This window comes from Phacochoerus africanus, chromosome 7, assembly GCF_016906955.1.
Source record: "Phacochoerus africanus isolate WHEZ1 chromosome 7, ROS_Pafr_v1, whole genome shotgun sequence".
Taxonomy (NCBI): Eukaryota; Metazoa; Chordata; class Mammalia; order Artiodactyla; family Suidae; genus Phacochoerus; species Phacochoerus africanus.
Window position 1 is genome coordinate 53,502,852 of NC_062550.1, and position 15,083 is coordinate 53,517,934.

The following is a 15,083-nucleotide window of genomic DNA, read 5'->3' on the forward strand; positions in this document are numbered from 1 at the left end:
AAGTTTCCGCTCTTAACTCTGATTAGTTAAAATCAAGCAATACATACCACAACTATAGTGGAAAAACGTCCCTGAAAGATATGCACTTAAGTATTTTGCAGAAATTATTTAATAAGTGAGAACCCAAGCCACAATGTAACAATATTATGGTTGCTGCCTCTAGGTAAAATATCAATGCAGTGTGTTCCCTGAATTTCTTTGCAGGTTGAGAAATTACATAACAGAAAAATTGACGGTCAAGAGCACTTTTTAAAGGTATGTTCCCATCTGAATGGCTTCTCTTCTCATGGGTTATATGGATTTTTTTTTACCCAGTAGAAGTTTGTTTGATTTTTCCCACTAGGGTGATTGGTTCATGTCTTTTTCAACCTCATGAACTGACAACAGTTAGACCACACCATTTAGCGCAAAGAGAGATGATTGTGTAATGAGTAAAAAAATTAAAATGTAAGTTAGGTTGGTCTTCCTATTAGGCACCCTTTGCCTGAAACAATTTTTTCTGTAAGACAGAATTTTCACCATGGCGACCAGAAGATTAGACCCTGTACAGTAGTCCCCTTTTATCTGTGGTGTCACTTTCCACGGTTTCAGTTTTTATGGTCAGTTGTGGCCCAAAAATATTAAATGGAAAATCCTAGAAATAAACTGTTTGTAAGTTTTAAACTGCATGCGTACTCTGAGTAGCATGATGAAATCTCATGCCATCCCTGTTCATTCTGCCCATGTTCCCCATTCATTGACATGGTTATGGCTCTATGATCCAGGGTCACCTAAGTAGATGATCCTCCTTCTGATATATCATCAGAAGGTCAGTCATAGCTTATTGCTGCTGTCACAGTGCCTCCATGGTTCACCTCAGTTTATCTCTTTATGTAGCTGTTGTATCATCCCACATTAACACAAGAAGCGTGGGTACAATACAGTAAGATATGTTGAGAGTGAGAGACAACATTCACCTAACTCATAGTCTATTGTAATTTTTCTATTTTATTACTATTTTTGTTGTTAATCTTGTCCTGTGTCTTATTTATAAATTAAACTTTATCGTATGTGTAGGAAAAGACATAGTATATAAAGGGTTCAGTGTGATTTGCAGTTTCAGGCATCCACTGGGGGCCTTGGAAGGGGGCAGCCTGCAAAAAAAAAAGTCTGCATTTTCCCTTGGATTCCAAAAATTGCAATAATATTCAGAAAGAATTTTTGGAAGTCAATTTTTAAAAAGAGAGCCAGATTATATGATGAGTGTGCTAATTCTGTTGACGATCACCAACAATGGGATGAGGGTACTGTTCTTTAACTGTTGAATCATTGTGTATAATGAGCCATCTTTTATGTCAGGTTATTTGTGAGGGTGGGGTAATCATCTCTCAAGACAATATCGTCTAAAGTTAAACATTCACTAAACATTAAAACATTCTTATTAAGCTCTTTCCTGTCCCCTCGATACTTAATTGCTATTAGGATATATTTGAGAAAAGTTTGCATTTGGTGCCTTTTGAGAACTTCGGAGAAAATTGTCCTAACTTTGGTGTTTCCCATCTCTGCACTTACTAATTTTGAGATTTTGGATGAATGCTTCTCTTTGTAAGCCATGGTTCCCTCATTTGTAGTTGGAATGATACAACTACGTATCTTGTATAAGTGTTGTGAATATTAAATAATTTCTTTTATATGCATCACAGTGACTGGGACAAAGTCCTCGAACAATACAATTTCTCTCTTTAAAATTACTTCAAATTATTCTGAAGGAGATAAATAGTAAGATATTAAACAGTGGGGGCTATTATTGGGAATGGCATCATCTCTTTGAGAGAAGTATGAGACTAGAGTTTCTAAAGTGTGTTGTCGAAGAATACTACTTGATCAAAAATGTGATCTGAGGACACTTTATATGTATATTCTATCTATCCACTGACAGTACAGAAGAGTATGAGGGTAGAAAAACCTTGAACTTATAGCCTATTATATGCCAAATCCTTTGCATAAATCTATTATGGTAAATTGAGTTTGGGGTCTTCAAAATGAAAGAGTGGCTAATGAATTTCTTCGGTGTTTTTCTAAGGCTCTAGTCTATTCTAAGTCAAAGTTTTAAGGTACAAGTTGTAGGTCAGTGGTGAGCTCACCAGTCATTTGGTGAATGGCTTACAGATATGTACTGGTTGGAAGTTCTTTTTTGGTTTTTTTTTGAAAGAAGGAGGGTTCTTTTTTTAACATTTTTGTGGCAAAGGAAATAACTGCAGGGAAAAAACCTGATAAGTGCATGTTTTCTTAATGTCTCTTTTGTCAGGTTAAGTCAATACAATATTGGTGTTGTCTGACACTGGTATTTAAATTCATTGTGGTTATAATACTAGATGGTTTGTTTCTCAAAAATAACCTTCCAGATCCCATAAAATGTGATATATATCCTTGATGATAGGATATATATCAGATATTAAAATATAATCTGTGCTTGTGACTATGTGTTTCCATTTCAATTATTAAAATAGAAGATATTTAACAGTTCTATCATAAAATAGGGGAACAGAAATTCTTCTTTTTAAAATGAGAAGAGAAATATTAGAAAAACTTGTTTGAAACAGTTTCTAAGAGGGGTTAAATTTATTTATTTATTTATTTTTTGTCTTATTGCCTTTTCTAGGGCCGCTCCCGTGGTATATGGAGGGTCCCAGGCTAGGGGTCGAATTGGAGCTGTAGCTGCCAGCCTACGCCAGAGCCACAGCAATGTGGGATCTGAGCTGCGTCTGTGACCTACACCACAGCTTAAGGCAACGCCGGATCCTTAACCCACTGAGCAAGGCCAGGGATCGAACCCGCAGTCTCATGGTTCCTAGTTGGATTCGTTAACCACTGAGCCACGACGGGAACTCCATGAGAGGGGTTAAATTTGAAAATAACTTGTTTCTAATCTTAATAGTTCTTGATACTCTCTTTAAGAATTTTTTGGTAGTATAAAATATCTTGTATTTCTTGTATGCATATCTTGTATTTCCTTAGCCCGTGTATATCCCCTTATATTTGCAGTGGAAACAACATAAAGTCAAAAGTCTACTTTTTCAGGTTCATCCTCTTTTTCATAATACTGCTGCAGCAATGTCAAAGAGACTTATTAAATGAAAATATGTTTTATGGGGTTTCTATTGTAGTTTGGTGCTTTGGTCCTCTCTGAAGATGTATTTATATTATATATCTATGTTTGTAGATCACTGTTGTACTTCCCACTAATTTAATTACTGTTCAGGAATTCCCTTCCTGGCACAGTGGAAATGAATCCGACTAGGAACCATGAGGTTCGGGTTCGATCCCTGGCCTCGCTCATTGGGTTGAGGATCCGGCGTTGCCGTGAGCTGTGGTGTGAGTCGCAGACGCGGCTTGGATCCCACATTGTTGTGGCTGTGGTGTAGGCCGGCAACTACATCTCCGATTAGACCCTTGGCCTGGGAACCTCCATATGCCAAGGGTGCGGCCCTAAAAAGATAAAAAGACAAAAAAAAAATTTACTGTTCAATAGGTTCTTGTCATTGCTGTTTGCTCATTAGCTTATATATTTCAGTTTTAACTTTTCTTACCATATTTTCTTTAGAGAGCTTGCAAATTAAATAGTTTTAATTTTGCTCTTATATATTTTGAAAATTAGATTTGTTACAAATTTTTCCTGAATACTCTTTTAAGGCCGTAGTGCTTTAACATGTTGTTAAGCATTTAATAGATGTTCAGTGAACACTAAATTGTGTCTCAACACAAACATTATGAAACTTTCTGGAGACCTACTTGTAATAATATAGCAAAATCACTTGGGAGGTAGTTCTGATATAGAAAATACCAGATATAGGAGTTCCCATCGTGGCGCAGTGGTTAACGAATCCAACTAGGAACCATGAGACTGCGGGTTCGATCCCTAGCCTTGCTCAGTGGGTTAAGGATCCGGCGTTGCCGTGAGCTGTGATGCGGGTCGCAGACGCGGCTCAGATCTTGCATTGCTGTGGCTCTGGCATAGGCCAGTGACTACAGCTCCGATTCGACCCCTAGCCTGGGAACCTCCATATGCTAGGGGGAACAGCTCAAGAAATGAAAACAAAACAAAACAAAACAGATATATAGCTATTGAATATCTTAAACTTTTCAGGTAGTTGATAAAGAATGTAGGTTTATTTAACACCACTTATGTTCTAGTCATTAGCCCATATGTAATATTTAAACATTTTAATATTTAATATAAAATTAAAAGATTTATAATAGTAATTCACTATTAAGCATTGGGCTGATTGGATCAATTTAATTATTTAATAAATTTATCAATGATGGGATTGGATGAGAATATTTAGGAACGGCCTTCAAAAGAGAAGGCTGACTTCTGAAATCTTAAAATATTAATTTGCAGCATAGAATTCAAATGAAAGAGAACTTTTATAGCCTAGAGAGGAGTACATTTAAAACTATTTCAGAGTTCCTATCATGGCTTAGTGGTTACATGGGTTCGATCCCTGGCCTTGCTCCTTGGGTTAAGGATCCGGTGTTGCCGTGAGCTGTTGTGTAGGTCACAGACACAGCTCTGATTCCGTGTGTCTGTGGTTGTGGTGTAGGCTTGCAGCTACAGCTCCGATTTGACCCCTAACCTTTGAACCTCAATATGCCATGGGTGTGGCCCTGAAAAGACAAAAGACAAAAAAAAAATAAATAAATGAATAAAATTATTCATTTCATTCTCTTATCAAATACAGTACTAACTTAGCGACAATTAAATTATATCAAATTCAATTGCATTAACAACTACTTGAAAGCCTTTTGTTTTTTATTTATTTATTTCTTTGGTCTTTTTGTCTTTTAGGGCCACACTGGCAACATATGGAGGTTCCCAGGCTAGGAGTGGAATCGGAGCTGTAACCTCTCGCCTTGCCACAGCGACAGCAACATAGGATCTGAGCTGCATCTGCGACCTGCACCACAGCTCATGGTAAAGCCAGATCCTTAACCTTCTGATCAAGGCCAGGGATCTAACCCGTCTCCTCTTGGATGCTAGTCGGGTTCCTTAACCACTGAACCACGATGGGAACTCCATTGAAAGCTTTTTGAGTCACTTAAAAAGTGAGTACCATCTTGGAATTTTCATTGAACTGTGAATTCTAGAGTGTTATTACATATTGTGGTTTCGAAAGTGAAATAAGATTGGGCTTCATGTAACAAATGGGCCACTAACTAGTGGTATGACTTTAATTCCTTTTGCCCAAGTTTAAACACAGGGAAACTTAGGGATATAGTTCCCACACACTTTTCTATGTGCATGTGATCTGTGAGCTAATCTATGTGCACGAAATTCTTTATGAGCTTGGAGTTCCATTAATTCAAGTTATTATTAAGATGATCCTTATTATATTTGGCAAATTTCTATTTAGTTCCTAGTGTATTTCAATTCATTCAGCAAGGATGATTTTGCGAGAAATAATTTGTTTTTGAATGGCTACAGTAATGTTGATAGAAATATGTTCAGATCTTAAACTAACTTCTAAACCATTTAACTTTTTTTCTCTATGTTCTTTGTGTTTATTTGGCATATGGATACTTATACATGCATATATTAAATGTCTTAAAAAATAAAACCAAAGACAAGGAGGATTGTGGTATGAGCATCTTGCCTTTACACTAGAGTTGGCCTCAGACACTCATACTCCCTTTCTTACCTGCTCTGGTGACCTTCTGGATTAGAGTTTCAGAGAAACAACCAGAGGTAGTAGCTGTAGCAAGACAGCAGCTGGGACCATACGGATCTCAGCATCCTGCCTTATGGCCATTGTCTTTGTTTCTATCTTTGCGCTGCCACTATGTCTCTTGCTTGTGCTCTCCCTACATCCCCTCCTCAGTGCCTCCTCCTCTTCCTGACTCCAGCTCCCATTGCCCCTTGTAACTTACCCTTCTTCCTTCATTTTCCTCTATTGGTACAAGATGAGACAAGATTCCCTAATTAGGACATTTTTAAAAGACTGTTTTTTAAAGTGTATGTAGCCAGGCAGCTACCATTCCCTAAATCCCATAATCACCGTTAACGATAGAAAAAATTATTTTTGTATACTTTATCAATTAGAGTGTATTAGATTGTATGTCCCTTAAGTGCTGAAATAATAGATATTTAAAATAAATGCAACACTTTTCTCATATCTCTATGTGAGAATGGGTTGTTGCTGCAATAAAAAATAATTTGAGGCTAACAACAAGAAAGAATAGTGAGTAATATCCTTTCCCCTTCCCCAACTGCTGAAAATGAAAATCATGTCAGCATCAAGTCATTTTTGCCACATCCCTTGTTAACAGCTTTTTCAGGGTGGGTCATAGTTCTGTGTTTTGTTAGTGTCTTAACTCCATAGTGACATGCTTAAATCCTATTCCACATTGATTTTGTAGTATGTATATTTTTATTTTTCGGTTACCCCCTGATTTGATGGCTCTCATTATTAAGTTAGTATCAACTTTGACCAAAAAAGTACAACCTTGAGTGAAGAATAAAGTTATTAATATGATAAGATTAATAATTGATTTTGCTATTTAGAATTTGTGTGTGGTGTCTTATTGTGTATGTCTCAGAAAGTAAACTTACTGTCTGCCTGTCGCCAGGAAAAAAAAAGTGGGACCTAATCAAACTGCTGTGGGGTCAACCCTTGTGGTTTTAAAGGCCCTTAATGTTGTCCAGCTGCAAAATAAAAGGAATTGGGAGGGGAAGTTGGAAGGAGTGGAGGGGGTTGGGGGGGAATGTGTGGAAAAGAACAGGGAGTCTGGCTTTTATTTTTTTTTTAAGTGAGTTCAGTGCCAGCCTGGACATTGGCTGTGCAGACTATTGAGCCATTGTCTGCTCCATTTCCAGAATAGCCCCCAGTTAATCACTTCGGCTTTGAAGGGAATTTCCTCGTGGAATTCTCCACAGAAAATCTAATCAACTGACCTGCCCTCTCAACAATGGAAGGCTTTTTTTTTCTCTCTTTCCCTTATTGGGGCGGGCTCTGTAATGTAGCCTTTTGTGCAGAATGAACCCTCCCAGTAGGAGTGGAGAGCGTGTGTGAGTGACTGAGTGTGTGTGTGTGTGTGTGTGTGTGTGTGAAGAATGCACACTATCTCGTGTTGGTGAGTGTGTGCCTACTCCCTGACCAGATGCTGCGGTGCACGGGGCAGCCACCATCTCTGCATGCGTGTCTGTGTAAGTGTCTCTCTCTGTGTGTGTATGTGCCTCTGTCATTTCATGTCAAAGGTACATTACCTGATTACCTTCCTCGCCTGCCAGATTTTTATCTAGATAATTGGAACTGCTATGGAGGCTGTGCCTTGCCAGCCAGCTTAGGAGCTGTAAAGCCATAGGTTTGTCCACCTTGTTATCTGTGGCTGCCTGGGCAAAGGAAATTAAAGAGATCCACAGCCAAGGGAGCGCTCCCACCCGACCTCCCCAGCAGTCCCAAACAGGACAGTTTGGTAGTGCCATCTTTTTGTTTTCATTTTTTGGTTTGGTTTGGGGTTTCATTCCCTGGAGTGCGTGCTTTTTGGCATGTGGATACCTATTCCCCTCCACATCGCACATCGTGTTTTATGGAGTTTAGAGCTGAGGAAACTTTGGTTGGGTTGCCAGGACGTTCGCACCACTTTGTGGAAAGCACGAGCTAACAGTGAGACCGACAGAGTGAGTGACAAGTTGTTTACAGGTTTCCTTGAAGGGGCCTCTGCTATATTTCAATCTGTCAAAGTTGCTTTTCTTCCCTCAGAACAATGCCTGATTGTTGTGTGTGTGTGAGTGTGTGTGTGTGTGTGTGTGTGTGTGTTTCCGTGTGCGCATGGAGAGAGCCCAGGAAAGGGTGAGAAGGCATAACAATTCTTTGTGTAAAAATGCTATTACTAACATTTAATTTTTTTGCCTAATTAGTTAATAAATGCAATTTAACCGGGGTTCTGTCAGTATACAGATTCCTGTTTTAATCAGTAGCAACTGCATTTTTAAAATCATATTATCTGTGTGTTGTGTGCATGCGTGTCCGTGTGTGAGTTTTATTATTTAGAGGAGAGAGAGTATGGGAGATGCGTTAAATGAGTTGACTTCTCACATTTGGTGATGTCTAGAAGGGAGAATTAAAAGGAAAGGATAGGCACCCTGAGGTTGTCTAGTGCCTTGCAGCCCGAGCGCAAGGGGGGAGAGACCAGACCCTGCTGCTGGAAGTGCGCTACCCCTTTAAGAGACTGGTCAAGGAGTCCTAGGAAAGGGAGGAGGAGAGGGGGAGAGAGGGGGAGAGAGAGAGACTGAGAGAGAGAGAGAGAGAGAGAGAGAGAGAGAGAGAGAGAGAGAGAGAGGGAGAGAAGGGGGGGGGGGGAGAGAGAGAGAGAGAGAGAGTGAGAGAGAAAATCAATTGGTTTAGAAGGTTTGGACTCACTTGACAGGTTCAGTTGGAGACGATCATAGGTGGCTGCTGTGACAAAGGGAAATTGTGCTTTTCCAGCATGCTTACTGACCCTGATTTACCTCAGGAGTTTGAAAGGTGAGTACAGTTTTTCCCCCCTAATATATTGAAGTACAACTCTCCCATTTTACAGTAGTCTCTGAATCAATTGGAAGATGCTCCCCTAAAACGTGTTTGCTAGAGAAGCTTTCAGCTAGTGCTTCTGCAGTCTTGTTAGCTGATTTTTGTTGTGATTGCCCAGACCAAATGGAACTGATTTGCAAAGTCTCCGAGATTTCTGCTAATGTTTTTAGGTTGCGTCCTATAACAGGAAATTTAATGAACATTAGCATCTCTCTCTCTCTCACTCGCTGCTTTTCTCTCTCATTCACTCTCTTACTTTCTTCCCTCATTGATATTTTTCTCCCCTTCTACACCTTTTTAAGTGCTTTTGTGTGTAGAGTGTTAGCATTTTCAACATCTCTGTCTCGTAATTTCTAGGGTGACAGAAGGTTTTAGTGGTGGTTAAAACAGAGGCTATAAGTTCCTATTTGATCCTTCTGTAAAACTTTGGAAGCTGCTCAGTAAAGCACATGACCTTTTGTTGATATAAGAGAGAGGAAATTTTTTTTAAGAAAATTTAACATCACAGTAATCTGTTAGTAGATTACTCTTGAAATGTCAAAAAAAGGGAAATGGGGATGATCCCTTTCTAAGTTTTAATGGCCACTTTTTGTGCTGTCTTTTGATTTACTGTATTTTCCATTTTGCTATGATAGGAATAAGTGCATGTGTAATTAAGTAGTTCCTATTAGAGAAATATGTGTAGTATCCTTCCATTTGATGTTGTTTGCAAGTAAGGCAGGGCTTTGAAAGAATTTTAGCCCTCTTCGTGTTCCTATAAGTATACACTGCAATTTTTAAATTTGAGTTCTTATCCCAGCATAAGTTCATTTTTTGGAGCTATAAATAGAATTTTGTTTGCCATTAAAAAGAATTCAAACTTTGTATTCTGTATGGTGAATTAGAAAAAAAAGCTAAAAAAAGCCAGGATGCATGATACCCAGGCTTTTTTTCATTTTCATGAAAGCTACCTTCTGTATAAACATTTGTTGTATCTGACTATGCAATGCAAGCTAGGTGCTAGACCAGCTGGTTAAAAATATGCTAAGTCAAGCTGTTCATCGCTCAAAAGACTGAATTTGATATGAAAAGACGAAAAAAGAAAGGACAAAGATTAAAACATTCTAGAAGTGAAGCAATGGAAGAGAAGGAGGGTATTGAGAATAAAATAATGCTTGAATGTGGTCAGATATTAGAGAAGCCAATATCAGATCGGGGATGAAAGTATAATAGCCAACATAGATACTTTAATACTGTCTTCTTTCTTTCATTTTCTTCTCTTTGCTTCTTCTTCTTCTTCTTTTTTTTTTTTTAATTTAAGGTGCATCCCCACTAGATAATTCCAGTGAGTGGTTGAGCTTTCTTAACCTGTTTAAGTTATTTTTTTCAAAGTTTTCTATTTTAACTCTTGTAAATAGTTAGCTTTTGTTTGCAAACATAGCCTGTTTCATATGTAGATACTGAAGTTATTTATATTGGAACATACTATTGCTTAATACCACAGTAAGTTCTCTAGCATGTGCAGAGCAGCACTTAAATGATAGTATTTTTCATCTCTGTACTTTCGAAAATAAAACTCTTGAGTCAAATCATGTAAGTCTCTTAAACCTACTGTTCTTAAAAAATGTAGTTACATATTAACAGGCTATAGCCTATTCCTTTATATAGTCAAGCTTTCCTGCTGTGAACTTTATTTGTATTTTTTCAGTTATCTCTTTTTTAAACTAAACTTTTCCCTTTCCTATTCTGATGCTCAAATCTCTTAACATTTTTTTCCTCCTGGTGAGAATTTCATTTTTCTGTCACCCAGAGGCATGCTTTTCTAACTGGCTAATTAAATAAGCAAGTGATAATCAATAGAGCTGTTATATACACAGCATATTTGGAAATAATAGTAGCTAAAGTAATTTTGAAAAATGCCCTACGATATAAAATTTCTTAATAATTTCCCCTGTGGTTATAATTGGTAATACATATAAAAATCACGATAAATCATTACTATTTGTTTACATTGAATTTGTACGGCTGAATGTTATCTGTAGTCACCCACATAGAGTATATATCATGCAGACTCAATATTGAATATTTATATTTTCCAAAGGAGGTATGCGCACTATAATTACTCTGTCATATATATAGTCAGCTTTTTTTTTTTAACCTTTTTAACTGTCTGCAACTTTCATTGAATATGTAGGTCATTTCTATTGAGTGTTAATTTTTATTCTATTTGCTCACCTGACATAGATGAGTTGTTCACTTAAACTTAGTCAGAAATCTGAAAAGAAGACTTCTAAATTTCTTTATGAAATAGAGAAGGTTGCTCTAGAGGACATTAATAATTTGCTTGGGGCTTATGCATTTTGGAAGTTGTATGTGATTTTTTTTTTTCCTAGCTTCATCGGTAGAATCTTGTCTATCTTCTGTTCTTTCCAACCTGTAGACTATTTGGAACTTTAAGGAATACTTAAATAACAAAACTTAAATACAAATAAATACTTAAATACAAAACTTAAATATCTGGATCAAAATTTGGATATAGATTTGCTATGTCTGTATTATCAGCCCTAGACATGAATATGGCCAATGCTCTCAGACTATAAACAATTGTTAAATAATTCAGAAGTAGTACCAATTTCATTGTCTGCTAAATAAAGGTTCGGGAGGTAAAGCAAATTGAACGGTGATTCTAAAAAATTAAGAAGTTGAAATATGTCATTTTTATTTTCAAGCATCCCTTGTAACTGACTGTGATTAATGAAAAACACAATTCTCAGGTGGGAGGTGAACAGGCAAAGTATGTTCTAAGGAATTATTTGTAAGCAAAGTCTTTTTACATCACAGTATTCAGAGGAAACATAACTGGCAATATGGTCTAAATATTAGTAATAGCGTCATTACAATGAATGCTTGAACTCTCCTAGAAAATTTTAAATGAAGACATTGAGCTTATATATGTACCTGAAAATAAGTAATTAAAATTGTAACTTAAGGTTTTCCTTTAGAATACTATTTATTTTTTCATAGTCCTAGAATGAAAACATTTAAAATATTTGCCTTAAAAATCAATATCAGTTTGTTTCTAATGAATGAAGAAATGCAGTTTTTGTTACTATCAATGACGTTGTATTTTATTTCTTTCCTTATGTTTATATTTATCCTATTTGATTGTAATGTAATAGTTTTATGACTAAGCTACTTGTTACACTTTCTGATTGCTTTATGTTAGAGACATCATTAAAAAGCAAGTGTAAGATGATTGCTTAAGAAGACAGTCTGTTAATGTCTAGAAAGAAAAAAAAATGGGCTTGAAGGTAGTGGGATGAAGCAAATTAAGCTTAATAATAGCACCTATTTGATTGCTTCTCTCAAAACGGGTGTAGACAATACACTGCCAACTTTCTACATGTTGAAGGGAACACTGCAAGAGTAAAACCTCCTACAGTAAAAATTTGACTTATGTATTTTATATTCTCATCTAATTTATTTAGGGTCATACTGACTAAAGAAATATTTTTTCACATTAAAAAACTTCTGTTTTTCTAAAGAAAGAAACATACATTATATTGTGAAAAATTAATTTGTAAAATTACCATGAAAATTACTATTAGTGGGCTGCAAAAATATTTCTGACATTAGCCAGTTCTTTAATTACCTAAAGTTTGGCCATAGTAATAATATATTTATGCCTGGACAGATTCATTCCACTTAATTAAGAACTTTTTTTTTAAACCATTGTGCTAGTGAGTGATAAATACATTCAAGTTAACAGGTAACCTCTTAGGTGTGAATCAAAGGAAAGTGATCTCTTCACATTCTGTCACCTAATGGCACTTGCAAACTTGTAAATTTGATATTATGTTTCCAGGATGTTCTGATATCTGCCTTTGTTCCTTTTATTTATTTATTTATTTATTTATTTATTTATTTATTTATTTAATTTACTATTACTTTGTAGAGGAAAAAAGACCTACAGTGTTTGTGGATGTTAATTACTCTCCCAATATTTTGCAAGCTAACTGAGCTAAGATATTAGTTTAGAATGCAGCTCGCATGAAGCAGTGGACAAACTATACTTCTATCACACTCACACTGGAGGACTGTCCTGAAGACTTAGCGGGCAACCTGACTGATTACCAAGAACAATTAAGGGTTAGATGTCAGGTAGCTTAGTGTTTAGCAGGTTGGTAGATAATAGAAATGTGTGGATGTTATGATTACTTCATAAGCTCCTGTGTTCTTATCTTATGTTTCTCAAATATAATAAGCATACGATAAGGTATTTTACCTGTGCTCAGGGAGCTTTTAACTGTAGTCTGTATATGCATCATACCTGAGAGGCAAATAATAAGACCTGTTCTAATACTTTAGCACGTTACTCCTCTGTAGAGCTGGAAGCTATTTCAAATGGATTACATTCATAATGCACTTAAAAAGGAAAATTGCATTCATGGATAAAGTCTGATTTTATTGTCTGTTCTTTCCACTATCAATTCTCCAACCTCCTCATGAGTACATGGATAATGCAGATGTGTATTATGGATGTTGAATATCTCCCTTTCTATAGACTAGTTAAATAAATATAACTGATGGATTTTGATTTTCTCCCATAATTTGTTACTCATTTATAATTTCAATGAGATTAACTGACAGCATGGGAAATAAACTAATCTCGAAGTTTCTCTTGTTCTAAGTTATGTGTAGTTTAATAATATGTCAGATCTCTGACTCAGATGATGGCAGTCAGATAGAAAGATGTTCAAAGATTTAAACAAAACAGGAAATAGCTTCCTTTTAAAGGAAAATTTTTGTTGAGTAAGAAATGGACGAAAACAGCAAATTCTTTCTTGCTTCATTCATTCTGTCCTTTTTTTCCCCTTTTCACTGATTGAGAGCATCATCATTTATGTTACGTATAAGATTTGAATGTTATATAGCTGAGTATGATCAAGTGATACTGCTAGAAAATAAAAAAATTTAAGACTGATACTATTTCGCTTCAGTGAATAGCATTTATGCGCCATTCTTTAAGAGAATGCTTCATAGTCCTTCATTTTAATCAGGAACTAATCATGGTTCAGAGTGGACCTTTTCATCCTTTCTGACTTGTGTTTTTTCTCCTGCAGTTTGGAAGCTGCACTCCCTTCTCTTTAGCACTGTCTCTTCTTCTCTTCACTTACTAGTTGAGAGTTCAGACATCCCTGGAGCTACTGTGGCGTATGGTTCTGCTTGTCCAATAGGGGGGTGTTGCATTTCTCCACATTCAGTATCCTTTTCCCTTGGAGCCTGAGAGTGAAACCTCAGCAGTACTCCCTGCCTTTGCCAGCCTGAGGAGTCAGAGACTCAAAGTTGTTCCCAGCTCTTGCGCCTTCATTGTAGAGCTGCACTCTGCTCAGTGGGCTGCCGAGAAGGACCAGACCGAAACAAGATTTAGAAGAATTCTGGTGAGAACTGTTTATAGGGATATGGTATTTTAAAAGAATGTAGTAAACAAACAGAATTGTGGCATAAACAAAGATAATTAGCATAAACAATGTCGTTTTAGGACAGGTGGTTTAAAAAAACAAACAAAACAAAAAACCCAAATATGAACCCAACTTGAATGCTGCCAGTTTGGAACCACTGAACCTTAATCTGTACTTCATGAGAATTACCCAGGTTTGTTGATAAACTTATTAACATGCTTTTTCTGTTTCTTTTGTATCTTTTCTGGTCATTATGCCCTTTTGTCACCCAGCTTGAAAGTAATTAATCTATTACAAAGTAGTTTAAGGACTTTTTACCCATAAAACATGACAGGAGGAAAATTAAAAACAAAAGCTTGTGGTTGTTCATAGACATTTGAAATCAGTGTTGAAGCTTAAATCAATTCAAGTCTGAACTCAGCTCATGTATTTCAAATCTATCTTTTTATCTAAGTGATATTTCAGTCACTTGGCTCTTTAGTGTTAATACATTTACTTTTGTCATGCCTTAGAAATAAGAATTTTTTTTAATTTTAAATTTTTTTGCTGTGGCTGAATCTTGACTTGTGTTATATGTTTATTTCTAAGTGGTACTTATGTCTGCTTCTTATTTTCTCTGTAACTTAGTGAAGGTGCTACGGCAGTGTGTAAATGTAGCTGGTGATCAGGCAGTGTGAGGATGCTAACTGTTGTGAACCATGTTATCTGCACTTTCTATGCCGTCGTGATGAATTTTTATCTGGAGATATTTAGGTTTATTACTAAATGACATTTTTTCTTCATGCCTTGTACTGAAATATTTTGATTTAGATGAAATGTGGAGTGTGGCGAACAGAAAGCTGTTTATTTTCCTTGCATTAAGGACCAAAGTTCTCTACTGAAATTTAAAAGATTTTTTTCTCTTTATTTTCTCACGGAGAATGTGGACCAGAAATTCAAAGTAGGTAGTTCTGGTATTCTTCAGCCCTTCTCTTTGCTGAAATGAAAGCATATGTGAATGAGTTTTGGTTTCTTAGAGTTAAAAAGATGTGTGTAAACTAGTAAACCATGTCTCATTCATGTGCTATGGAGATTTCTCATACTTCAAGGACAA

At 36.4% G+C, this 15,083-nt stretch overlaps 1 protein-coding gene across 17 annotated transcripts in view; it reads left to right on the forward strand.

Moving 5' to 3' along the window:
- Nucleotides 1–15,083, forward strand: part of SOX5 (SRY-box transcription factor 5) — a 999,607-nt gene that overhangs the window by 585,272 nt on the left and 399,252 nt on the right. For 9 of the 17 annotated variants that reach the window (XM_047787389.1, XM_047787393.1, XM_047787388.1 and 6 more), the window contains one exon: nt 205–255. The exons of 4 other annotated variants lie outside the window; for them this stretch is intronic. Coding sequence is in view for 4 of the 13 variants with exons in the window: in XM_047787398.1 (XP_047643354.1) it covers nt 8,467–8,504 (38 nt within the window). In the remaining 9 variants the exon portion in view is untranslated. Of the gene's footprint in view, nt 1–204; nt 256–8,365; nt 8,505–15,083 lie in introns of those variants that run through there. 4 more of the 17 variants (XM_047787381.1, XM_047787382.1, XM_047787399.1 and 1 more) reach the window with 2 other exon arrangements.